The following is a 27,915-nucleotide window of genomic DNA, read 5'->3' as shown; positions in this document are numbered from 1 at the left end:
ACATATTTTATTATTATAAAAAGTAATTAAAATACTCGAAATTTGACTACATGACCCGGCCGAAAAATATTGTCACATTCTACGTGTAGTAAATTTAAATTACAAGTTCGGCAAAAATATCTTACCAATAATGTGAATTTTTTTAATAACTTATGTTAATATAAATTAATGTATTTGAGGTGTTTATAAGATCAAGTCAATTGATTATTTATATTAAAATTACTAACTTCACTGGTAGCGCATTTTAACTTTGGGACTTGTCCCGATTTTAAAATATTCGAAATTTGATATGAGATCTCACGAGATTTTTTAAAACTACGATGATATATTAAATCGATTTATTTTTCATTTTTCACTTTAAAAAAACTAACTTTTTAAAAAGAATTCTTCTAAATAAATAATATTAATTGATCAAGATAATATTGTACAAATATTTTGAATTATCCAAATAAAAGTTATATTTATACTATACTGTAATATTTGATTCAATGCATTTTATACTATTTAAAAAATATATATATTGTTCAATAATCTAAATGAATTAACCAGTTCAACTAATATTTATAAAACTATATCAAATTGAAAAATATTTAATTTTAGAAGAATAATATACATTATTATCAAATTATTAGAAGAAGAAGTATTAGAGTAGTAATGAAAGGAACTTAAAAACGGTTTAAATAAAGATATAATTATTATTTTTCCTTGGAATCCTTGAAAAAAATCATGAATATCAATAATAAGACTTTATAATATATAATTTATTTTTATGTTACAACCATGATTGATACTAAGTTGCGTAAAAACTAGATATAGATTGTTTGTCAGTGATAATATGAATATCATATTTAAATTATTGCAAATTTATTTATTACATAATTTTAATTTTTGAATAATTATAAATGCATGTTATTTACATAATTATTTGTCTCACTAGATGTTAATAGTGATTATACATGTACATAAATCAGATATTTATCATATAAATAATTGAAACCATCGTAATTTACTAAGAAATGTAACATACGACAATTTACATGCTCACACACACATAACTTAATGTTACTTTCGTAACCGTGTAAATAAAAAATTACTCCCTCCGTCCCAGTAGGAAGTATACATTTGATTTGGGCACAAAGATTAAGAAAAAAATGGAATGTTAAGAGAAAAAGTAAGAAAAGTGGGTAAAGTTATGGGGTCAATCAATATTTAATGTATAAAGTTAGTGTAGTGGAAGAAAATAGTGAATATGTGTGGGTGTAGTTAATTTTTATATTATAAATTTTTTACTATTTTTGGTAAGTTTTGAAATGTATAGAATTAAATGGGACACCCCAAAAAGGAAAATGTATAGAAATGATGCGACATATGGAGTAACATTTTTCCATGTATACATACTTTAAATTTGAAAAATGTTCATTAAATTCAACTTTTATATTAACAATAGTGTAAATTTTACATTATTGTATAATATGATTGCAAGTCATCCTAATTTCAATTATTTATTTTTTATTTTTTTAAATTGAGTAAGTTAATTGTAAGTTAGTAGTGAACTCAATAATAATATAGATCAGTATATATAGTTTATTTAAATAAAATTCAAAATTTTTGGTTAACTCTGTATTCAACATAAATGTTATTTTTTTAACTTTATATTCGTGAACATACTAACGACATTCTACAAATTAAGTATAATCGTTTCGTTTTAAACGTATATTGAGTACACTATTTATATTCATTCATTAAATATAAATTATACAACACAAACAAATATATAGAGAGAGAGAGAAAATTTTTCTATAGAGACCCATTTTATTTGGAGACCTTGGAGACCTATCTTACAACCATTAGATTAGATTACATTGTGAGATTAAATATTATGTTATAACAATTAAATTAAACATTTGTGTACCCATTTATTACTTGATTCACTATACACAATCATCTGCCATTATCTCTCCCACTAATCATTATTTTTATTATCCGTGGTCATCAAATATTATAAAATGTAGTACTTTAAATTTAAATAAAAAATATAATACAACTTGCAAAATCAAATATTATGTGAAAATTATATTAGAAAAATTATAGTGCAGAACTTAGTGTAGATTTTTTTAAAATAAATAAAATGTAGTACTTTAAATTCTAAATAAAAATATATAATTTAACATGCACAACACATATATGTGAAAAAATATATTTAAAAATAGAGTTTTAGTGCATAACTTAGTCTAATAAAATTATAATGTAATATATTTGATGTGGGGTAAATGACAAAAAAAGTATTTATGCATAAATAAAAACTTAGTACTTTTAATCCTAAATAAAAAAAAATATAATACAATTTGCAGAATAAAATATTTTGTGAAAAAAATTATTAAAAAAATATAGTACAAAACAAATCGTAGAACTTTATAAATAGAGTGTAATACTTAAAATTATAACATGTAGTGCTTTTAAATCTAAATAAAAAATATATTGCAACTTGCAGAATAAAAAATATTATGTGAAATATAAAAAAAAAATAGAGTGCAAACATTTTGTAGATTTTTTATAAATATAGTGTAGTACTTTAAAATCTAAATAAAAAATATAATTTAAAATAAACAAATAATATTTGAAAATTATATTCAAAAGTAAAGTTCTAATGCATAACTTAGCCTAATAAAATTTATAGCTTAATATATTTGATGTAGAGTAAATGACAAAAAAATGTTTTTATACATAAATAAAAAAAAATTATAGATAAAAAGAATTATATTGAGTAAGGAAAAATAAACTACTTAATGTATGTAAAGTAATACATTTAGTTTTATATTTTATTTTATACATATATAATTTAATATGAGACGTACATTTCATCCAATATAACAGGTTTTATGTTTTATTTTATAATGTAATATAAGACGTACATTTCATCGAATCTAGCACGTTTTATGTTTTATTTTATAATGTAATATGAGACATGCATTTCATCCAATCTAGCAGCCTATAAACGGACTCCAAATCTCCAAATAAAATACGGGTTCCACTGAACTTTTGTCTATATATATATATATATATATATTGTTTAATGAGTTATATTTGAAATGTTGTGTAATTTGGTATTGTCTTTTATGAAAATAATACACATTGATAAATAATCAACTTGTATTTGATATACGTTAGACATTGTATAACATTTATTAGTAAAAAAATAATTAAAAATATTATAATTACATGATGCATAAAAAAATTCTAAAAAATGACCCGTGCGATGCCCGGGTTATTATGCTAGTTTTTTTAATAATGCAAAGTAAAAATATAATCATATTGCCAATAAAGATTTTAAATCTACTTTCTGTACATGTAAGGTACGTACATACTTTTTCTGTGTGTTCTACTAATTAAAAATCCTCATGTTTTGATGATGAAACTCCACTATGATGAGACAGTATCATAAGTAATCAACTAAATTTATACTAGTGGATAAGTGGTTCAAAAAGCCTTTCCATAAATTATTGTAAAGAAAGTTTCAGCAATTATCTGAAAGTCCACCAAACGATTTAAACTTATAAATTCTTTAGAAAAAGCTACTAGTTACAGATCTTCCAAATTAATAATAATTTTATTTTCCAGTATTTTAATGTTGATTTTGGGACCGAATTTAAAGTCTATCAAACGTCCCGCAAAAAAGAGAATGCGAGCAATTATTCCGTCAATTAACCTTATACGTGATAATAAGTTAATATTGTCATAGTAAATTCAAGAATACAAAACATAAGACACATTAGACCCATATATATAATGGGTCTGCAAAAAAGAAAATGCGAGCAATTATCTCATCAATTTACCTCCTACGTGAGAATAAGTTAATATTATCGAAGTAAGTTCAAGAATACAAAACATAAGATACATTCGATCCATATATAAGTGGTCTGCAAAGAAAAAACGCGAGCAATTATCCTGTCAATTTACCATCTATACGAGAATAAGTTTATATTGTCAATTGAAGAATATGAAACATAAGAGACATACAACCCATATATAATGCCATAATAGGCCTCATGCCTTCGAATTTCTTATCATTCATATTTCAGCATCAGAGCAGTTTTTAATAGCGACCCTAATTTTATATTTTTGTATCCTCATTTTTAACTTCGTTTGTCAGCAACGGTCGCTATTTTAATGGTGACCCTAGAATGCTTTAATATTATACAGTTACTTTGCACATGTTGAGGAAGTATCGAGTTGTATGTTCTTGTAGTATGTGACGTTTTTATATGGGTAAATATGATCACCAGCTGTGATCGCGGTCCGGTTTGATTCGGTTTATATGTTAAATCAGAACCAAACCGCATAATTGCGGTTTTGAAAAAATTTAAACCATACCACATATTATAACCCAATAAAACCAAAACACTCGGTTCGGTTTTATTCGGTTTGGTTTAGCGGATTTTGACGGTTTAAGATATTTCTTATTAGTGTATTCGGGAAATAAAGTAATATTTTTTATTTTCTTTTTTTTCTAAGCAACATTTCTTATATTTAAACTTTCTTTCTTACAATTTAAATAAGTAATAATATATTTATTTATTCTATCGTAGTAAAGTATAACATTCGTATTAGTTGCAAATGATTAACGTTTAATAACATGTTGATTAATTAGTTGTAATAATAAATATTCAATGTAATAGTAATAAAAAATTTATCAACATTATTTTTAAAGGAAATAAATACACAATACACAATTTTAGTTACTGATTATTGAATATAATTATTTTATGTTATATAATCATAAATATAAAATTATATATATATATATATTAATGCGGTTCGGATCGGAAGCGGGTTGGTTTAAAATCAAATCAAAACAAAAACCATAAGCCGCGGATTTTTAAAATAGTTGAACCGTACCCATAAACCACATTTCGGTTTCAGTTTAGATCGGTTTAATATCGATTCGATTTATACGGATTACGCGATTTAACCCGAACCGTGATCACCCCTGATGATCACAATTCCAGGCAATCCATTTAATTCTTATTCCACAACTTAGACTCAGAACTGAGTAACTGGTGATTTGTTCAACTGTTATTGAGTTTACGAAAGTATAAAATCCAAGTTCAATTAATATATTCGTATATATTATCTGTGTCCGTGATCAAAATGAAAAAAAATAATATTTCTGAATCATATTATAACTTTTTTTTTGAATTATAATTGTTAGATAATTGATTCAACAATTAAAAAATTGTTTGTTGCATGACCATTTTCTGGCTGGGACCGCCCATTTGTATATTTATCAATTCGTTGAGATTAGGGTTTTAGAAATGTGTGGCTAGTTAGTAAGCGCACATTTGGCAGGAAGCGGCAAGAAAATAAATCAGCATTCACACTCAAATTAATACTCCCTCTCTCCCATTTATTTTTATACACTTTCTTTTTTATATCTCATTCAATTCTATACATTTCAAATTTACCAAAAATTTAATAATATAAAAATCAACTACATCTATTATTTACTGCCACTACATTCAATTAATCCATTAAATATTGATTGGCCCACCACTTTACTCAACTTTATACTTTTATCTCGCTAAGTTATACTTTTTCCTTCTCTCTCATTCCACTACTTTTACCAAAATTCTCAAAAATAACATTACTTTACTACTATGTCTATATACAAATGTCTGGACGGTAGGAGTAGACTATCGTGGAGAGTGGAGAGTGGAGAGTGGAGAGTGGAGAGTACGGAGAGTGGGTATGAATATACAACCAGATAGATGTAGATCATCACTACTTGTCAAACTGAGTTTGTTACAACATCCCCTGTATTTTGGTTTCTTTACACAACTTTCTCTCCATTTCTTGCTAAAATGTACCCCTCAATCCATTTTAATTGTTTACATTTGTGAGGAAGTGTCGATATGTATTTTAAGGTGCATAAAAAGTATAGTTATATAATTTATTTTTATAATTTTCTTTTTATGAATAAAAGTTAAATGGTTTAATTTTTATTCAAAAAAATAAAATTATAAAAAAATTACAGAAATATACGTAATATGCACCTTAAAATGCGTGTCGGACTCTCTCTAAAAAATGTAAACAATTGAAAGGGACGGAGGGAGTATTATTAAAAAGTAAGGTTAAGGGAACCTAAATTTAAGTGATCCTAATCACTATGAAATTTTATTCTCAATATTATAGTAATAAGATAAAATTTTATATTAAAAGTATTCTTATTTTAAGTTTATTTTTAAAAATACGATAAACATTATGTATGACCTTTTTGCGAATATTTCATATAAGATTGTAAAATACATAAGGTTTTTGCGAATGTTGCATATAAAGTTGCAAATATTGTATGAAGAGTTTTTTTTGTTTTTTTTTTAATTTCGAGAGTAAGGAATGGTGAAAAAATAAAACTGATCCCGAATATATATAAATAATAACCCCTTAAAATTTAATGCGAGGATAATTTTGTTATTCCCCCACTATTTTGATCTAAAAATTAATAAAAAAAACTCCCGAAAATAACAATTTCCTGCTTTTTATTATTAGTCTAAATTATTCTAAGAAGCAGTTTTTCCCTTTTATCATCAAAATTCTCACATTGTCATCCTTCCATATCTGCCCCTGACTTTGTCACCACTCTAACCAACTCTTTTATAATCTGCATCTACCATTTTCTAACTACTACAAAACAGACGAAACATTTCATATTTCTGATCAACAACTTAGATTATTATGCCATGAATATAAACACAACCAAATTGCAGGCAAGTTCATCTCACAGTATCAATATCATTACACTTCTTATTCTTCTCTCATCAACATTAGTACCACAAACACATGCATCAACAAAGTGCCAACAATCATGCGGCTCAACCAAACACCTTCCTTTCCCATTCGGCTTCTCCTCTGCTTGCCAAATCCAGCTCACCTGCATCAACGACACCGTTTTTATCGGAGAATTCCCGGTGCAAAAAATCACTTCTGACAAAATACTTGTAAACATACCAGCCGAATGTGGCCGTCCTATGAAAACCCTGCAACAATTCTTTAACCTAAATTACGCGCCGACTCGAGACAACGGGATTCTCTTACAGAACTGCACTACTCCAGTAACAGGCTGTTTGATTCCTAGTACTCTAGTGCAAACAAATTTGGAGTTTTTAGATTGTGGATCATCGATAAAGAAAGACAAAATAAGTTGTTATTCGGAGCAAAATAAGGAGACAGAATTTATCGACTATGTCAATGTTACGAGGACTAAGTGTGAGTCTCTGATCTCTGCGGTGTCTACGCAGACTTTTAGTAATAGCTCAGCTGTGTCATTGGAAGTTCAGGTGGTGCAGTTAGGGTGGTGGTTACAAGGGACTTGTTCGTGTTCTAAAGATGCAACATGCACTAATATTACGTCGCCTGTTAATAAGCAGCCTGGGTATCGGTGTAGTTGCGATGATGGATTTCATGGGGATGGATTTAGTGCCGGAGTTGGATGCCGGAAAGGTACGTCTCTTTCACTCATAATATTCCGAATAGGCGAATACTAGTTTCCAAATCATGTGAATTTAGCAGGAAATATTATTTTTTCGAATTAATTGTTAATTTACTAAGGTTCGAACAAATAACGTCCGCAGAAATTAGGGAGATATCGCTACACCGAGATGTTTCGTTTGTGTATTTATTTTTTACTATCCTACATGCAAGAATAATGATGTTAAGGAAAACAGGGAACCTTCTTGATTTCTTTTCTAGGTTTAGTTACTTTTATGATTATATTAATTAAGAGTAATCTTATATATCCAAAATAAAATTCAAAAATATTTTTAAATAATAATGACTCCTATCAGTGTTATAAATTTCGGAAATCAAACTTATTCGGTTGAGGTACCGATTTGCAAATTTATCGGACGATATCGTCCGATTTATCAGAAATCGGTCAAATCGAACAAATATTTTTAACCAATTTTCATGTAATTTATCTGCATTTTTTGAAAAATCGGCCTATTTACTCCTATATGTGTACACAAGTAGTCCATTTAATTTTTGGTAGAACAACTAATGATAGTGTGATAACTCAGCATTTGAGAACAAGTTCATGAACAATTTTTTTGGTTTATTTAAAAAATTAGAAATGAATAGTTAATTTGTATAATATACAATATTTGATTAGGGCTGCTATCCCTCTGATAATGATCAACGAGGTCCACTTAACCAGCATGATTAGAAAATGCTAAACAAGATTATCAAAGTCCATAAAAAATTCATAATGTGGTCATAATCTTTTCATACACGCAACAAAACAAAGTTCAACAAACTTGACTTTAATGAGCCCATTCATCAAACAAGAGCCAATAGCAAGCACTAAAATCTTTATTTAATCGAATAAAGTATGAAAATAGGGAAACTACTTGGAATATAGATGCATAATTATTTGTATGTCTTTGCAAGACGTATCTTTATTTGGATGCTTGCGTCTGTGTGAAGAATATGTGATGCGAGTGTGTACAAGTTATCGACCGTTCAGCATTTTATCATGTTTTGAATATAATTATAAAATATAATTATACAACTGTCTCATAAATTTTATGGCCGTTTGGTTATGTACAATAATTTGGCCAGTTTTTCTGACCGGAACTAGTTGACAATACTGACTTTAGTTAATAATGCTGAGAGTGTTCTAAAAATCGGTCAATTCGGACGAGCAATGAGTACTCGAAAATGGGAAGTGAACCGATTTAAATTTAAGCTAGAACTTGGTCGAGTATTTGGATGCTGAAAACGAGTACTCAAAAATCAGCCGATTACTCAAATTTTGGAGACGTAACCGAGTGAATCAGATTTCCGAATTTCACAAACTTGAAACTCACATGTCAAACTAGATGAACCGGTTATTCAACAATTTATCGGTTAAGCTATAACTGGTTCGAGGTTTTCTACATGGAAGCTTTTATTTATTTGCAAATTGTTTTCATACCGTTCATAATTTGTCCCAGCATCTACCTTTGTAACATACATGATTGCACAGAAAATTAATTTTGTTCTAAAATTTTTCCAGGTTTCAGATTTGTTATTGAAGTTTCTATTTGATATCTTGTTAACATTATATCACTGACTTGTTAATAGATTTAGGGTGCAACATATGGAGGTTCTTTGCAGGCCATTGTGGAGGAGGCAATAGAGTTGTCATGTTAGTTGGAGGTAATGCCAGTTTTCATTTGCAAGCCCTTAAGTTTAATTACCTGAGAAAGCTTAACTGTAAGAACATGACAATGTTTTCCAGGTCTTACTGCTGGTGTTTTGCTGATGGGATGCATTGGACTAGTTCTTCGTCGTCGATTTGCAACGAAGACCGAACATAGAAGAATTGGCAGACTTTATGATACTAAAGGCCTTAGCATACCTGTATTTCCCTACAAGGAAATCGAAAAGGCTACTCATAACTTTTCTGATAAACGTCGACTGGGGACTGGAGCCTTCGGAACTGTGTACTGTGGAAAAATCCGCGGGGATGATCAGTGGGTTGCGATCAAAAGAATCAAACGTGGAGCAGATGCAGAGAGCATTGAGAACGTTATGAATGAGATTAAGCTCCTCTCTTGTGTCAATCATCCAAATCTTGTGCGCCTATTAGGCTGTTCAATTGAAAGAAATGAACAGATTCTTGTATATGAGTTTATGCCTAATGGAACTCTCTGCCAGCATTTGCATAGAGAAAGAGGCAGTGGGCTTGCATGGTCGGTTCGCCTCACAATTGCCACAGAAACTGCTCAAGCCATTGCACATCTCCACTCTAGTATAAACCCTCCTATATATCACAGAGACATCAAATCCAGCAACATATTGTTGGATTACAACTACAAGACAAAACTCGCGGATTTTGGACTTTCTAGAATTGGTATGACTGAATCCTCGCATATTTCCACTGCCCCTCAGGGTACGCCAGGGTATCTTGACCCTCAGTATCACCAAAACTATCATCTCTCGGACAAAAGTGATGTCTATAGCTTCGGGGTGGTGCTTCTTGAGATTATAACGGCATTAAAAGTGATAGACTTCACCCGCCAGAAGAACGAAGTGAATTTAGCTTCTTTTGCTATAGATAGAATTGGGAAAGGGCTACTGAATGAAATCATTGATCCCCTTCTGGTGTCAACTTTAGACAACGCAACCTTTTCATCAATGCACAAAGTGGCAGAACTGGCATTTAGATGTATAGCATTTCACAGTGAAACGCGGCCTTCAATGACAGAAGTAGCATTTGAACTAGAACAAATCAGGCTTAATCAATGTGAAACCACAGAAGAGATAAACACAGCTTCATTAGGAGACCGGAGTCCTCTGAGAGTTGCCACCAAGATATCTGCATTGGACAACAAAGGTCTGTCTGCGAGTTCAAATTCAGTAGAGAGTGAGAAAAACTTTTCGCCTGTTTCTGTGCAGGACTCATGGACAACTGACAGAAGCTCCCCTTCATCAAATGGTCTGCTCTCTCAGAAAACTCAGTGAATGATATTATACCATGACTACAAGTGGCCAACCAAGAAATCTGTGTTCGCCAGGAAATTAGGTCTGTCTGCGAGTTCAATTCAGTAGACGGTGAGAACTTTTTGCCTGTTTTTATCCGGAATTCTTGGAAAGCTGGTCGAAGCTCCACATCCACAAATAGTCTGCTCTCTCATACAACTCGGTAATCTATAAGTATTTACCTTCATCGGGGGGATAGCTTTCTGTGAGATGATTAAGGATTTTTGGTATTGCTGTAAGTACTTATTGTATATAAGTAGTCTACTATCTGTGGGTGCCAAAAGGATCTTGGTCTGTAGAATCATAACCAAAAACATTATAAACTGTAAAACTAAAGTTTCAAGAACCACTGCCACATACAACATACAGTTCTTGATCAGGTAAACACCAAACCAAACTACAAATACAGTCATACACAATATATACTTCTTAAAACTATGGTATCTATGAAAGCCTTACATCATTCTAGACTCTAGTTGAGCATTCCGCGACCAGTTACATACTATATTTTTCATCAGGTGAGACTTGAGAGTCACCTACAGGCTACATCATAGCATAATACTACCATACATACTTGAATATGCAACATTATGTGTAATGTTTTACACTTGCTGCACAATTCAGTAAGTCACCTACAATGTTATATGTAATGTTTTTGAGAATCTATATATACTTGGGAATTTAACAGTAAATAATTTTTAAATGTATAACATTATGCAATATTTTACAATTGCACTGCATCTGCGGAACTTAGAGCTTGCTTATAGCTTTTCTATTTTGCTGCATTTTACTGTGAGGACATTGACAACCACTTAATAAAGCAGAAAAGGAAAATTTAGACAACCAACACATTTTGATCATAAAGATCAAATGAACATGACAGGTTTCTTAACAAAAAAAAACATGACAGGTTCATTTGATAAGGTAAAATGACAGAACAATTGACATTTAACTATGCAAAGTATAAATGCTTTTGACCTTGCACGCAAAAACCAAACTAAGCATAGCACAGACATTATCCGATATGTACGTATATCTTACCTCTACTCTGATTATCAAGCGAATGTCACATCTCCTTTTAATCGGCTAAAATTACTTATATCATGGACTATGGTGGCCATTGCAAACTTTTATACTTTGGTCAATTTCTAATAATTTGAAATCCTATTGTCACGTTTTGGTTTAGGAAGTGCAGACAGCATCAACAAGCATGTGATAAAAAGGAGAAAAGATAGATTGGGACAACAAATAACACTTTCACCAACACATTTTTTATCACAAAGATCAAAATTCAAGATGACAATATTATCTGTTCCCAAAGTATATGAATGACTGAAAAAGCTAAAAAAATAATGCACATTTGCAAAAATATCACATCCCACTAAGAGCACTAGAACCTGAACTCAACCCGACCCGACCCATTAAACTTTCCGACCCACTGGAAAATCAAATACTAGCTCCCTTCAAAGAAGTGACAGTAACAGAAACTCCAATAGGAACCTTAGCCACATCGATTTCAAACGAATCATACCTTAAAAACAGCTCCACGACCAATAATCTCGCAGCCAAAACCACCAAATCTTTGCCAGCACACTGCTTATTTGCAACTGTTGGCCTCTCATTCTCGGGTCCATTAGACCACAACACATGTTTCAACAATTTTTCTCCTTCCCCAACAAACCGATCAGGCACAAACTCATCAGGCCTGTCAAAAATCTCCGGGTCCCTAGTCGCGAAAGGATGGTACCCCAAGATCATTTCCCCTTCTTTCACTTCAAAAGCCGCGTCATGAGACTCAATGATCAGATCACGCTTTGCACGCCCGTATTGAGAAGCAACAGGCGGATCAATACGAAGACATTCGTACACAACTGATTTCAGCAACAGGCCGATGGCTGCTACTTTCTGATCTCCTGCAGTAATCAAAATATTTCTCCGAATAAATAGATCTATGTCATACAATATTATAAATGTACTGAACATTGTAACAGATCAAACAATATCAAAGATACTCATTGTACTACTAGGTGACCAATCAAATTTCAATAGATGGAATATCCTTCTGACTTAACATAATGTTTATGTTCATCCAATGAATGAAGAAAAAAAGTTCAACTTCAACAATTTCACTGAAGATTATTCATTTTCCAGCATAAAGTTAATATGTAAATGACTATTGATCCAAATTCTCTATAAAAATTACATCCTTGTGATCAATTATGTTCCAAAATTGAAAACTTCCGTCTGGGATAGCAATCAGCCAATTAAGAGTCATTTCAAAAATGTGTCACTAGGGAAACAGAAAATTAGGTTCCTACTAGACAATCACAAATTGATATATTCGACTAAAGCATAAAGCATCACAAATAAAAATAAATTGATATGTTCGAACAAAGCATAAGCATCACAAATAAAAATGAAACTAGAGGTATGTTAGGCAAATCCTTTCTTAAACTTTACTGATTTATATGGAACGTGATTTCAATTTTATAGAACGGCGTAAGTGCACTCTATCTATTTTCAATGGTTGAAGATACACCGACAGGCATAATGCAACTGCTCGAATTGGCATAATGCAACTGTTCGAATTCAGACAAGATCTATCCAAAATTAATATAGAACGCCACATTCATAGTATTCTTAGGCCAATTGGGCATTTGTTCAACTGACATGAAACTCATGCTTGAACCGATCAAGCTCTAGTAGAAATTTGGATATCTCGAGGCATATACTAACAAAAATCAACTAGATGATTACACAACATACCAACCCAAACACCAGTTAAACCGTTGTGCCTAGAAGCCCTTATGGAAAAGGTTGAGGACAGCACTTGCATAACCACCTCTTCTAAAGCTCCAAGGTTCCAACGAAGATCCATAGTGTGATAACGGAGATTTAGAATTGGGTACCTAACTATCTACAGAAAACAAACTATGATCAAAGAATTGAGTAACAAACAGAGAACATAAAGCAATTTATCCAAGGAACTCTAATAGTTACACAATGTATTGTTAAAAAATAGGCAAATGCTACTAGTGAAAACAAAATAATAAAATCCATAGCATCTAGCCTCGAGGCTATCCCTCTTCTCTCGATAACAAGAGGTTGAGGGTTCAAGCCAATCTGTCTGCGATTATCGAAGCACCCTTATCAAAACGCTTGCTTTCAAAACCAAATAAATAGAATTGAGAATCTCTAAACACAACTAAATAAAAATGGCAGTAATATCAATTCAACATAGTAAGTTTAGAAGATATACCTGTCCTGGTCCCTGGACCATGATAAGTATCTTCACCACCTCGTTCAGTTCGATAATAGTTCTTGATTCCTTTCAAGTGATCCTCAGAACTACCTGTTCCCAGTGTTATGGATACATATACCACAGATACTTCTAATACTAAAAAACAAGTAGTATAATATAGAGTTCTGCAGTTGGGAGTATTAAACAATTAGCCAAGTTTCACAGCTGCATAACAGCTCCATTATGTAACAGAATTAGATCTAGAATATGATGTCATTCATGTAGTATAAATATAAGAACTCATCTCTGTATCAATCAAGTTAATTAATACAATTACTTTTCTCATTTCATTATCTTTTTCATGGACTATGGTGGCCATTGCAAACTTTTAAACTTTGGTCAATTTGTAATAATTTGTAATTCTATTGTCACGTTTTGGTTTAGCAAGTGCAGACAGCATCCACAAGCATGTGGAAAAAGGAGAAAAGAGAGATTGGGACAACAAACAACACTTTCACCAACACATTTTTTTATCACAAAGATCCAAACTCAACATGACAATATTATCTATTCCCAAAGTATATGAATGACTGAAAAAGCTAAAAAATAATGCACATTTGCAAAAATATCACATTCCACTAAGAGCACTAGAACCTGAACTCAACCCGACCCGGCCCATTAAACTTTCCGACCCACCGGAAAATCAAAAACTAGCTCTCTTCAAAGAAGTGACAGTAACAGAAACTCCAATAGGAACCTTAGCCACATCGATTTCAAATGAATCATACCTTAAAAACAGCTCCACAACCAATAATCTCGCAGCCAAAACCACGAAATCCTTGCCAGCACACTGCTTATTCGCAACTGTTGGCCTCTCATTCTCGGGTCCATTAGACCACAACACATGTTTCAACAATTTTTCTCCTTCCCCAACAAACCGATCAGGCACAAACTCCTCAGGCCTGTCAAAAATCTTCGGGTCCCTAGTCGCGAAAGGCTGGTACCCGAAGATCATTTCCCCTTCTTTCACTTCAAAAGCAGCATCATGAGACTCAATGATCAAATCACGCTTTGCACGCCCGTATTGAGAAGCAACAGGCGGATCAATACGAAGACATTCGTACACAACTGATTTCATCAACGGCATTTGTTCCATTATTCCCATAGTTATCTTCCCTCCGTTAGATCCGATCACAGATCGGATCTCGGTGGCTAACTTCGTGTGGACCTTCGCGCCCGCACGACCAATTGACTTCATCATATTAGGAAACAGAAACTTCATTCCGCCGAACGAATTAAAACACGTGGCAAACACAAAATTATGACACGCTTCGTCCTTGGAAATACCATTCTTCTCTGCTTCCTCGAGTAAAAAACCCGAAGACTCGTAGAAGAATTCGTACAATCTGTTATAATCCTTTTTCACTAAAGCAGGTGGCAGTGAAATTGAATGGATTAACAGTTCTTCTACGAGCTTCGGGAGTCCAAGGACTAATAACGGATGGAGATTGAAGAGTACCCATTTACTAACAAGTTTCGGGCCGTCACAGCCGAGCTTAGTATCAGCCGGATTGACACCGTGCAATGCTCGGGCTAAAAAATTAAACGCAGCCTGATCATTAGCTTCAGTAAAGCTTGTTTTCCCAGTACTAGCTATTTCAGCTTCGAGTTTTTCGAATAATTCACTGTAACTCGAATGAAACTCTGGAATGACTTTGCTAGCAGCTGATCTGAGCTGGAAAAATAATAATTTCTTCAATTTCTCGTGGTTTGGTTCAGACGGATCGAGATAAGATAAAACTCGATATCCGCCTGTTAGCTCAGTAGAAGGCATGAAAGTGCCCGTGAACAAATTCTTTTTTTCGACTTTCGAAACATCGAAAAGAACCGGGAAGCTTTTCCCGTCAAGTAATACCACAACGTTGGAGTTTGATGCAATAGGAGGTCCGGGTGGCACGTTAGTTCGAAAAACGGTTGACTGGTATTTTTGGATTCGAGATTTAAAATATTCCTCCCGGCCTTGGTTATAAAAATAGTCTAGTCGGTCGGTTAGCGGGCCGATCATAGGTAACCCGCAGCCTCCAGGGATTTTTCTGACCGGGAGGTTAGTGGATTCGGGTTGCGTGGACGCCGAAAGTGGTTGGGTGTCGGATACGGATGCGGAAATACGAGTACGACCGTGGAAGGCACGGGGATTATATGTTGTGGTGTTTTTGAAAGGTGGTTGAGATGAGAGTTGAAGAGAAGTGAAGGAGGATGTGTACGAGATTGATGCCATTTTGGATGCAAAGTAAGTTGAAATGTTTGTGTTAATGGAGTGGAGATTGTGAAGAGATATTTATAATTTTGTTTCTGGTAAAGAAGGTGCGACGACTTTTATTGAAAGGAGGCAAAAGGCAAAAGAAACTACTACATTTCTGCGTAATGGGTTTTCATCGGAAAATAATTAAAACGAGCGTTTCATTTCTCCGACCACGTGTGTTTGTTTCATTTTTGCGGCTAAAAATGAGGCTTTATTCTATAAAATCAATAATTTTATCATATTTTTACATGACATTTGTATTTATTCATAATAAAGTTAAATTGGAACAACCTGGATTTTGATACCGGCCAGATCTCCTTTATGATAGATAATGTTTTCTATTTTTATTGTTTGCACAAAAATTTTCAGCATGCAGAACATACAATTTCTACTTATTAAATTTAAATTATCTTCAATAATTTTAATAAATTATAAATATTCGTAAAATATACTTTACTAAATAATATTTTTATAATATTTTAAATATAGAACATAGCTAATTTCCGATGTCTCAAATGACGGTCTTGATAGAACTTTACTATGAGTTAATTTACACTTTTACTTTTTTCATACTTTTTCATTTTGTATTATTATGCATCTCCAAAAGTATACCCTGACAAATATCTCCAAACGGATACCCCTCCAAATTTCGAAACTTAGTCCCAAAAACAGCCTCGTTCCGGAAAACAGTGAAGCCAAAATAATATTCTCTTCATCCCAATTTATCTGTCTTATTTGATTTTTTGCAGTTAAATTGATCAAATTTTGACCGGAAATTTCAAATAGTATATAATCGAAAAAAATATAAAAATTATATCATTAAAAACGACATGTAATCTACTTTAATAAGTATTTTCGATTTTTCAAAATAATAAAAAATTAATATTTAATTTAAGATCAAATTTGAGTCAATTTAACTATAAAAAATCAAATATAACATATAAATTGGGACGGAGATAATATGGAAGAAAGTTGAGGATGAGGTATGAAGGCAAAACCAGTCAAACAGGACTCATCTCCTTGACTTTATTATTTAGTACACCCACACTGCTACACATACTATACATAGTACACATATTTAATGCAAATGTGCGCTGTTAACGTCGTGTATGGAAGGAAGCTTCATTTTAGTCAAAGTATTTTGTACTATTTCATCAAGTATTCAAAATTTTATAATCTTTGCTATCTTGTTTGTATAATTTTTAGGTAACATATCTCGGTCTCACTAAGTGGTTAGAACTTGGACGGAATACGGAATTTTAAAGAAATAAAAAAGAAATATATATATATATATATATATAATTTAGTGACTCTTACTCAAATTGGTGAAAAAATCTAGCAAATATTAACAATTGGACAGGATATTAAAAGATAACTAGCATAAAAACTCGTGCGCGGCACGGGTCTGTATTTGTATCGAAATATTATCTCGAACGAACTTGCGCCTATAAGAAATTAATTTTTAAATACGGTAAATGATTATTTCAACTTTATTTTATATTCATATAGCAGTTACGTAATAATGAATGATATACTTTTATAAATTTAATTACGTTTCATAAAAATTTAAATAAATAAATATGCAATGAAAATAAGATGACATAAAAGTCATCACTGTATTTCTTTTTTTTTCCTTTTCGAAGATATAGACAACTTAAGTGGTGAAAACTTATTATTGTTGTAAAGTTCGATTCTCGCTCACCCCCGATAATTTTGATATTAGATACTTAGTTTAAGGCATAAAAACCTAATTACCAAAAAACATTAAAACTATACTATTATAACAAAAATACTTGTAGTTTGTTTATAGAGATATGCATCGGGTCACTTTGGATCAGAAAGTGCTATCTGATCCCTGAACCCACCCTGCATCCCGAACGGAGATTCTATTTCCTTCCGATCCTCACTTCCGCACCCCAATGGGGAATCCCGCAGGATTTTGGATATACTTAAAAATAAAAATCATGTATTTTTATTTTGTTTTTAAAAAATAAGCTACTAATTCGTATTATACAAAAACATTAGTAATATCTCATATTTTTAAAATCAAATCATATTAAAATTGATTTACATTATAAAGAAATGATAAATTAAAAAATCAGACAAATATTTTTAAATAATATTTTATAGATTATTTTAAAAATACAATAATATTTTATTAATATTTATATAATAATTAATATAATATAATATATAAATATGTTATTATGTATATATATACATATAATCAGAGTCGGGGAAACGGGGCGCGGAGACACTAATCCTAGACTCCGCCCGATCCCCGAATTTTTATAAAACATTTCTCGTTGCTAGGCCTGCCCACGAAAACTTCTCGAAATCCCTGACCCGAACGGGCCGAGATCGATCGGGGTCATGAAGGACGACGTTAATTCCCATCCATATTTATTTCATCGAGATTGAAAAAATGAAAAGTGAAAAAAAGATAACAGGTTTATTAGTAATTCATCTCAATTCTTAATTGTTACCACTTAGGTTGACTAAGCGGGTAAATTAATAAGAGTGCATTTTAAAACTAATAAAAACTTATATTTTCTGTTAGAAGCTAATAACAAATGAAGTACACTCAAAAAAATATCATGATAAAAAATAAATTTTCCAAAATGAGGGTGTAAAAATGAATATTGTCTAATTTAATTAAACCTTCAACACTAATTTTCTTATTTTAGAAATATACTTAATAACAAGTAATGAAATGCACTACATTTAATATATTATTTATATTAAATAAAATTTTAGAATTTAATTTTTTTGTGTCACTATTCGACTAATCCAATTCACTGTTTTAAAACTCGAACGTTTTAGCCAAGATATCGACCGAGTACACATAATTGAACTTATTCACGAGCTGTTTTTCTTTAGTCAGATAAAAACCCGATTTTGAGTCTAACTCGGGTCAAACTTGTATCTGCTCGGATTAAATATTAAGAAGTCTAAAATAAATATAAGGTAAAAAAAACTGAACCAACACAATTTCCTAATTATTTAAGAGTTTTACTAAATTTACTTACTGATCTCGCTGTGTAATCTATATATGCCCAATTTTGTACAAAATTAACATATTTACCTCTATAATGAATTATAATTAATATTTTTTTCTATTATCTAGGAGTGTATATATAATAATGATAAGAATAAGAGTAATGCGTATTGTTTCGATTTGTTTCATCTTTAAAAGTAATATATAATTTTGTATATGATACATATTTATACCAAGGGTATCTCCAATCACATCTGTGTATGCCATATTACTCCATTTCCTACTCTATATATGAAGTTACAGAACTTCAACGATGAATTATCCTATCTTTATAAATAAAGAAAAGCACCGTGCAACTCCAAATTTGAAGTTACACTGTAGATGTGAAGCTATTGGTTTTATAATAAACCCTAAAACATATTTATATATCATGCATGTCCAACTCTCTGTTCATTTTAAAAATATTTAATTATTGTACATAGTGATTAAGTAGATTAATAGTAAAATTTGAAGGAATTATTAAAGATGAAATGGTAATATAAGTAAAAAAAAGTGAATTTTGAAGATGAAGTTATTTTAAAATAGAGAAATGCTCGGATATAGCCTAATGAATTAGTTTTTAAAGTTAAAATTTTAATATATTTGATTTTTTAGATTCGGGTACTCATTCCAGATACTCCCGGATTAAATCAGATACTTTTGACTAGACAAGCACAAAAGTCAAACTGAATAAAACGGAATTATGATTTTTTGAAAACAAATTCAAAAAAATGTTTAATTTTATAAAATATATTTTAAAACATAATTGATATATATATATGTGTGTGTAACTACAAAATTTAAATTGCAGTTAAATAATTATATAAACTATTATTTTATTTACTAAAATTTAAAATTAAAAAGGATAGAATATAATTTTCTAAACAAAACTTTTAAAATAAAATTAAAATTCATTGTAGCACCATGGTTTTAATATAACATTCAATCACAAGTTCGATTCTCGATATCAATACAATTATAATACATTTTTTGCTTAAATAACAAAGTGATGGCATTTATGAAATTTTTAGAATAAAACTACAAAAACTTAAAAAACGGACTCACATAAATAATATAAACCAACGATTTACTCACTCAAAAGTCAAGGAAATAAAAATAGAATTGGATAAAATGAGAGGATGTTGCTTATTTAATAAAAATTTTAATTTGCACTAAAAAAATTATATATCATAATGGTACTAACATGAAATTTTTAAGTAGGAGGTAAGGGGTTCGATTCGTATTGGATACACCAATTCTACTTATTTATAACAAAAATTGTGTAATGATGACATTTTTATATTTTTTTCGCCATAAAAATGCAAAATCCTGATTTCACGGCCGTTAAAATGACACTTGGAGATGACCTAATGAATTAGTTTTTAAATTTAATTTTTTAATATATTTGATTTTTCATCTCATTACTCATTCCAAGTATTTCCGGATTAAACCAAATACTTTTGACTCGATAAGCACAGAAGTCAAACTGAATTAAATGGAATTATGATTTTTTGAAAACAAATCCAAAAAAAGTATAAAATTCATTTAATTTTATAAAATATATATCATAACAATTACAAAATAATTGATATATATATATATATATACATGTGTGTGTAACTACAATATTTACATTACAACTATATAATTGTATAAGGTAACAATTTATTCACTCAGAAGTTAAAGTAATAAAAAATAGAATTTGATAAAAAGGAGAGGATATGACCTGTCTAATAAGAATTTTAATTTTTTCTCAAAAAGTTATGTAGTGTGATGGCATTGACATGAAATTTGTGAGTATGAACCCGCCAACTTTTGAATGGAGCAACATACCCGGCTATCGTTAAGATGTCAATCCAAGAGATGGAAAAAGCTTTCGGACTTCTAGGGAGCAATGAGCAGCAGAAGGTGACCTTAGTTGTGTACCAATTGCAGTGAAGCGCTTACGACTGGTGGCTCATGGAGAAGAGGAAGAATGAGACGGCAAATGTTGAAGAAAATCCTGAACCGTATACATGGGCAAAGTTCAAGAAGGCTTTGGAGGACAAATACTTTCCAAGAACAGTTTGTTTGCATAAATAGAGGGACTTCATTCGGCTTGAGCAAGGTGGAAGAACCGTCATTGAATACGAAGCAGAGTTTGCAAAGCTTGCGAAGTACGCACCGACTTTAGTGGCAGATGAGAGTAGCCGAGCACGAAAATTGGAAGAGGGACTTCGAAGTGACATTAGGAATTCTGTGGCATCGTTTGAACTTCAGACGTATGAGGCTGTCCTCAACAAGGCTTTAGTGATTGAGAGAGGCTTGGCAGAATCTGAAAAGGCAACTGACAGCTAGAATAAGAGATGGTTCGCTCATGCTGTTGGTCAATCTTTTCAAGGGGGACCATTCAAGAAACAACATGTGTACGATCAATTTGGTGGTCAAGGAAATCAAGAAAACTGCACTAGGTGTGGCGGGAACCATGCACATACGGAATGCCGTTGAAATACAGGCGCATGTTTTCATTGCGGGAAAGTCGGACACAGAATTGCTCAATGTCCTAACAATTCGCCACCAAGAAAGGAAGCAAATAACAAGATGGGTAAATGACGTGTATTTCAGCTCAATGACAAATATCGAAATTAAGGTATTATTTCTTTTCTTTAGTGACTTATTTAATTATTATAAATGTGGGGACCAAATTCTTTTAAGGAGGGAAGAATGTAAAATTCGTAAATTTTTAATTAATTATTTATTAGATATTATTTGTTAATTTAATTAGATTAATACTGGTTTAGAATATTCTGGAAATTTTTTGGTACACGTTATTTGATTTGAGATAAGATTTGTTATTTATGGTAAGAAGTATAAGAATAATTTAGAAAATCGAAATCTTTTTAATTTTGATATTTATGTGTATAGAATATTTATAGTAGGAATTTACTTGGAGAGGTTGTAAAATTTTAGAATGAAATTTTATTATTTTCCTAGTTTAAGGTAGGTTTTTGTATGCTTATATAATAACCCAATTAAAATATGAAGAAAAAGAAAACTTGTACAGGTTTTGGTGTGCGAGGTATGTGTCTGCTTCGTATTTTTATTACTTCGTTTCTTCCTGCAATCATGATTTAAGTAGAATGTTAACTGCTATTGCCTTGTCTTCAACTCACATGCGGCAAACTGAATTCTATGTTATAACCATGTTATGCTATATTAGTGGTTTTGCACTTAATAAAAACTCGATTATAATTTAATTATTTAATTATTCAATTCATCCGGGAACATATGGGTTCTAGAGAGCAGGTTCAGTGCATCAGATTTGCGTGGTCCAAGTTTAAGTTTATTAAATAATTATTTGTGTATTGTTTGCCATGTTTTAATTGATGGGTTTAGACTAACAAATAATTGTTAATTAAGATTTTGTTAGTTAATACTTTTTTGTCATGCTAATATAGTATCATGGTTTTGTAGATTAAAAGTTAATAAAGTTCATCCTTAATTGATATTCATGCTTTGTGTTTTAGTTATATTATTTAATAATATAATTTTTGCGTCAAATTTCATGCTTTTGTTTAACTAATTGCCTAGTGATTATGTATCCTATATTTATACTATAATATGATAGCCGGAATAGGATATAATTTGTAGTTTGGTTAAACCCTCATTTTGATTATCCATTTCTATCACGATCGTCGGATCTTCTTAATCAAATAATTAGACCCGTTAAATCTAAATAATAAAAAAATACACTCCACAAGTTTTCAGGTTCAATTCATGTCAACAACAAATATTTATATTATTATTTATAAATATATATATAAGTTCTTATGTTCGAATACCATTAATAACAAATATTTATATTATTTATAAAGATACATATAAGTTTTCATATTCGAATCTCACTAACCAACAATAAACATTTACATTGTTATATACGAATAAGATCTCAGCAATCATATACTATTTATACTATTTGAACCTAACTTAAAATTATAACTATATAATCATTATATATTGTTTAATTATTTATATTGAATTTTAAAAAGTAATTATAAAAAAAATTAAAATAAATAAATACCAATCAACAACCGTGCATCGCACGGGCCGTAAGCTAGTATATTATAATAGCCGGAATAGAGATAATTTGGTCCAACGGTTTGGTTCAACGATAATTCCTTAATTTTGATTATTTCAAAAATAGATAAATAGTGTTATTTATCTAATAAACTACTAAATTATTAAACTACTACTAAATATAGTATACTTATCCTACTAAACTACGAATACAACTTATCCTGTTATTAAAATATATAAATAATAGTGTTACATATCTGCTAAACTACTAAATTGTTAAACTACTATAAATAGTCTATTTATTCTACTAAATTACGACCACATGTTATTTTATTATTTTTATTATAAATTTATAATCATTATATATTTATATAAATATTTTAAAAATATAATATAACTTGATAAATAAAAATTTAAAATAATAATGGAAACCCGTGCAATGCAGGAGATTTATATTAGTATACGTAATAGTATAAATTAGATTAATGTTAGGTGGACAAATGAAGTTTGAAAATGAACAAAAAGGTTTGTACCATGTAGTTGGACCATGTGCAATTATCGATGGGCTTTGAGGCCCATTTGTTTTGTTTTAAATTTAACATCTCTGTTTAATAAATCTATATTTATATACTATAATAACCGGAATAGAGATAATTTGGTTCAACAGTTTGGTTCAACGATAATTCCCTAATTTTGATTATTACAAAAATAGATAAATAGTGTTATATATCTAATAAACTACTAAATTATTAAACTACTACTAAATATAGTATACTTATTCTACTAAACTACAAATACAACTTATCCTATTATTAAAAGATATAAATAATAGTATTATATATCTGCTAAACTACTAAATTGTTAAACTACTAGCAATAGTCTATTTATTCTACTAAATTACGACCACATGTTATTCTATCATTTTTATTATAAATTTATAATCATTATATATTTATATAAATATTTTAAAAATATAATATAATTGGATAAATAAAAATTTAAAGGGAACCCGTGCATCCCTAATTTTGATTATTACAAAAATAGATAAATAGTGTTATTAATCTAATAAACTACTAAATTATTAAACTACTACTAAATATAGTATATTTATCCTACTAAACTACGATACAACTTATTCTATTATTAAAAGATATTAATAATAATGTTATATATCTGTTAAACTTAAATTGTTAAACTACTAGAAATAGTCTATTTATTCTACTAAATTACGATCACATGTTATTCTATTATTTTTATTATAAATTTATAATCATTATATATTTATATAAATATTTTAAAAATATAATATAACTGGATAAATAAAAATTTAAAATATTAATGGTAACCCGTACATCGCATGGGATTTACGCTAGTTTATACTATAATAGCCGGAATAGAGATAATTTGGTTCAACGGTTTCGTTCAACGATAATTCCCTAATTTTGATTATTATAAAAATAGATAAATAGTATTATATATCTAATAAACTACTAAATTATTAAATTACTACTAAATATAGTCTACTTATCCTACTAAACTACGAATACAACTTATCCTATTATTAAAAGATATAAATAATAGTGTTATATATCTGCTAAACTATTAAATTGTTAAACTACTACAAATAGTTTATTTATTCTACTAAATTACAATCACATGTTATTCTATTATTTTTATTATAAATTTATAATCATTATATATTTATATAAATATTTAAAAAATATAATATAACTGAATAAATAAAAATTTAAAATATTAATGGGAAGCCGTGTATCGCACGGGATTTATGCTAGTATGATATAAATGTTCAATTTTTAATTTCCTGCTAATTAGAGTCATGTATAAAGTTTTTGTTCAGCTTCTATATGATCTATCATGATTTCTGTTTCGTTAAATATGTACATAATTTGTTCACAGTTAATTAATTATTTGTGTTCCGCTATTTAAATTTTTATTGGATTTGTTCGTGTGTTAATATTTTGTGTCCAATCTCTTTCGAGATAAGTGACTTTTCGTTGCACATATTAATAAATCTGTTTTTTTTTAAATATTTAATCGACTTAATTTCAAAAAATTGTTATATCGAAAATATAATTTAGAAAAGATTGTTTTATAAAATTTCCCCGGTTTTAGATTATACATCGAATTATAGAATCCGGTCACTGGTTAGTGTGATACATAGAACATAGAATTAGTTTTACGCACGTTCCGGAACACATAGATGCCTTGTTGAGTTTGTCTTCACGAAGGCGTAAACTAGCCCGCATCGAATCATCGAATTACAGAGCCGTGTCGCAAGGTATAATGCAACCGTAATTTAGAACTGTGGGAATATAATATTTTTGTTCTGTTTAAGATTATTTAATCGATTTAGAAATTCAATTTTTTTGAACTTATTGAAAAATAATATTTTGGAACCGTCATACGATGGTTACTTGCTGGGCTTTGCAGCTCATTGTTTTAACATATTTCAGGTTAGGGCCTTGGAAGTTAAAGATGTGAACTACGTGGATTTTGATGTAATTTGATTTAAATGCAATTTATTGGAAAAGACTTATCGTATTTATTGAATAAATTTGAGTTATCTGTTAGACATTTATTTATCGGATTTGTGGAGCTGCGTCTCTATTTTTATGATTTTGATTATTGAGTTTGACGCTGCTTTGAACTTCGTGATATATTTGAATTATCGAATAATAATATATTTTATTTAAGTTTTTGTATTTATATTTAGGGGCCGTTTGGTACAAGGTATTCAACAAAGGGAAAGAGAAAGAATTGGGGTCATTCTCTTTGTTGATGTTTGTTTAGTAAAAACAATCATTCTCTTTCCCCTTTTTTAGTTGTAGGTTTACCCCTTATTCCTCAAACTCTATTCCCCACCTCCCACTAGTTATTTGAACTCCCTTTCCCACTTTTATTTTCTTATTTCAATTATAATTTAAATTTTGGACCAAAGAAATACATCAGTATGCAAAATTAATTTTAAAAATTAAAAATGATTTATAATTTAGTTTTTATAAATTAAAAATAATTTTGATATAAATTTATATGTTAATTTATTAAAAAAGTTAATTGTGCTATTAAATAATTAGATTTGTTTATTTATTATAATGTTAATATATTATACTGTTATAATATAAATATATTTGACTATATTGAGATTGTTTAATATTAAAATATCAAAAATAAATGTAATCATGTAAATTTTAATTCCGTTTCCGAATCTGAACCAAACACGTAAAACAATTCTGGGTCTTTACTTTCCTTTCTCCTCCTTTCCCTTTGTCGATTCCATTCCGTTTTTCAGAGATGAACCAAACGCCCCATTAATAGTCTGGAAGTGCGTGCTGTTACAGTAAATGACAAATACAAAATATTTCATTACAATTATATTTATCAAATCTTAGAAACTTGTAAAAATAAAATGTACTACAAGAGTACAAGTGGTTACTGCAAATTATATATGGTTGTTTCTACGTTTGATGATATATATTATATTCCAAAACCCATATCTCTTTTATCTTTTAATTCTTATATATGGTTGTTTATGCGTTTGATTATATATATAGCGGGTTGCGGTTGCGATTATTTAAAAATCAAATCTGCAGTCAATCCACATATATGCGGTTCCTGTAATTTCGATTCGCATCTAATCCGTATTTTGCGGTTATCCGCAAAGAGCGGTGCGGTTGCGAGCAGTGCAAACGATTTGTGCGATTGAGCGGATTAACTGTACAACCCTAATTATTGCTGATTTTAATTATACGCGGATTTTAGCGGAATCGTTGAATAAATATAAGATTAGAGCAAAAAATTGAGATTCTTGATGATGAGCAAAGAAAATAAAGGCCTGTTTGTCAAATGAGAAATAGCAATTTTGAGATAAAAAGGAAAAAAAGGCTAGAGGGGTAGATTTGTAATTACGTGAAAAGGTAAAGCCTTAAACCCTAAACAAGAAATCGCAGCCTATAAAAACAATCTTATAGCTGCCAGAGTTCATCGTCTCCGTCTCTCTTATTTTTTCATATTTTAGTTTTGTTTTTTTACGTTTTCCCATCGAAATTTAACATGATAAATATTTTACATGTACGTGTTTTTTTTTAATTTTGGTGGGATTTTCTCAGTGATGAATAATCAGATGACGAGTCCGATATTCCATTCAAATCGTGACGACAATCGAGGCATTTGTCTGAGAGAAAATACCAACCCCATACCTCTAATTTTCTCATTGTTTTTGATTGATTTTGTTATTGTGTTGTTTTATTAACTTGTGTTGTATTTGGATATTAACACACATTCGATGCTTTGATTAGTTTTTATCTATTAACACTTTCTGCAAATTACGTCTGTGTTGAAAAACAGGGTTTTTTTAATGGTGTTTGTTGTTTATGGACTGCTTTTCAAACATTTAAAACTCTTGTCCAAAAGAAACTGTTGGGGTTTATTATTTTGGTGGATTTTAAAATTTTAATATATGTAATTTTATTTAATTGTCGAACTTCATAGGCGATTTTGTCAGCATATTTTGCAAAATAAATAAATTAAACTTATGTATTTTTGATAAATTTTCTAAACTTAATTGATTTATATTTTGACGAACAGGATCAGGCAAGATGAGACCCTTTTATTCCTAAAAACTATGAGACCCTTCAACATGAATCTCCTCGGTGCAATGATAGAAAAAGAGTTGGTCTTAGAAAAATGATAATTATGGGAATAATTAATATTATATGTGTTAGGTATAATATTATATGTGTTAGG

The 27,915-nt window shown here is 30.1% G+C and overlaps 3 protein-coding genes and 1 non-coding gene across 6 annotated transcripts; 2 read left to right on the top strand and 2 right to left on the bottom strand.

Annotated features, from left to right (window-relative positions):
* The first annotated feature begins 6,626 nt into the window (after positions 1–6,626).
* Positions 6,627–10,864, top strand: LOC141706811 (wall-associated receptor kinase-like 14). Of its 2 annotated transcripts, none has more exons than XM_074509652.1 (3): positions 6,627–7,494; positions 9,121–9,189; positions 9,272–10,864. In XM_074509652.1, exons 1-3 carry the CDS (start codon positions 6,735–6,737, stop codon positions 10,495–10,497), a joined length of 2,055 nt encoding a protein of 684 aa, XP_074365753.1. In that variant the 5' UTR covers positions 6,627–6,734; the 3' UTR covers positions 10,498–10,864. The 2 variants fall into 2 exon arrangements, with proteins under 2 accessions (XP_074365753.1, XP_074365752.1); XM_074509651.1 differs by having other exon boundaries at positions 6,628–7,494; positions 9,115–9,189.
* Positions 10,865–11,764: 900 nt separating this feature from the next.
* LOC141706813 (allene oxide synthase, chloroplastic-like) lies at positions 11,765–14,116 on the bottom strand. 2 transcript variants are annotated; one of them, XM_074509654.1, is made up of 3 exons: positions 13,775–14,116; positions 13,282–13,432; positions 11,765–12,428 (listed from the first exon to the last, which is right to left on the bottom strand). In XM_074509654.1, exons 1-3 carry the CDS (start codon positions 13,793–13,795, stop codon positions 11,962–11,964), a joined length of 639 nt encoding a protein of 212 aa, XP_074365755.1. In that variant the 5' UTR covers positions 13,796–14,116; the 3' UTR covers positions 11,765–11,961. The 2 variants fall into 2 exon arrangements, with proteins under 2 accessions (XP_074365755.1, XP_074365756.1); XM_074509655.1 differs by having other exon boundaries at positions 13,282–13,428.
* Positions 14,117–14,300: 184 nt separating this feature from the next.
* On the bottom strand, positions 14,301–16,249 carry LOC141706812 (allene oxide synthase 1, chloroplastic-like). Its single transcript, XM_074509653.1, has one exon. The coding sequence runs from the start codon at positions 16,032–16,034 to the stop codon at positions 14,460–14,462; it is 1,575 nt and encodes a 524-aa protein (XP_074365754.1). The 5' UTR covers positions 16,035–16,249; the 3' UTR covers positions 14,301–14,459.
* An 11,023-nt stretch (positions 16,250–27,272) lies between these two features.
* On the top strand, positions 27,273–27,352 carry LOC141709979 (small nucleolar RNA SNOR75). Its single transcript, XR_012570526.1, has one exon. It is a non-coding gene; the product is annotated as a small nucleolar RNA SNOR75 (small nucleolar RNA).
* The last annotated feature ends 563 nt before the right edge of the window (positions 27,353–27,915 follow it).

Source organism: Apium graveolens, chromosome 2 (genome assembly GCF_009905375.1).
Source record: "Apium graveolens cultivar Ventura chromosome 2, ASM990537v1, whole genome shotgun sequence".
NCBI lineage: Eukaryota > Viridiplantae > Streptophyta > Magnoliopsida > Apiales > Apiaceae > Apium > Apium graveolens.
This window is presented reverse-complemented; position numbering and strand designations above follow the sequence as displayed.

Coding starts and splice junctions, on each gene's coding strand:
- LOC141706811 (XM_074509651.1), top strand. CDS start 6,735: ATGAATATAAACACAACCAAATTGCAGGCAAGTTCATCTCACAGTATC. Junction 7,495..9,114: donor CGGAGTTGGATGCCGGAAAG/GTACGTCTCTTT, acceptor ACTTGTTAATAG/ATTTAGGGTGCAACATATGG. Junction 9,190..9,271: donor AGTTGTCATGTTAGTTGGAG/GTAATGCCAGTT, acceptor AATGTTTTCCAG/GTCTTACTGCTGGTGTTTTG.
- LOC141706812 (XM_074509653.1), bottom strand. CDS start 16,034: ATGGCATCAATCTCGTACACATCCTCCTTCACTTCTCTTCAACTCTCA.
- LOC141706813 (XM_074509654.1), bottom strand. CDS start 13,795: ATGGTCCAGGGACCAGGACAG. Junction 13,433..13,774: donor TGGTCCAGGGACCAGGACAG/GTATATCTTCTA, acceptor TGTTTTCTGTAG/ATAGTTAGGTACCCAATTCT. Junction 12,429..13,281: donor TTTAACTGGTGTTTGGGTTG/GTATGTTGTGTA, acceptor TGATTACTGCAG/GAGATCAGAAAGTAGCAGCC.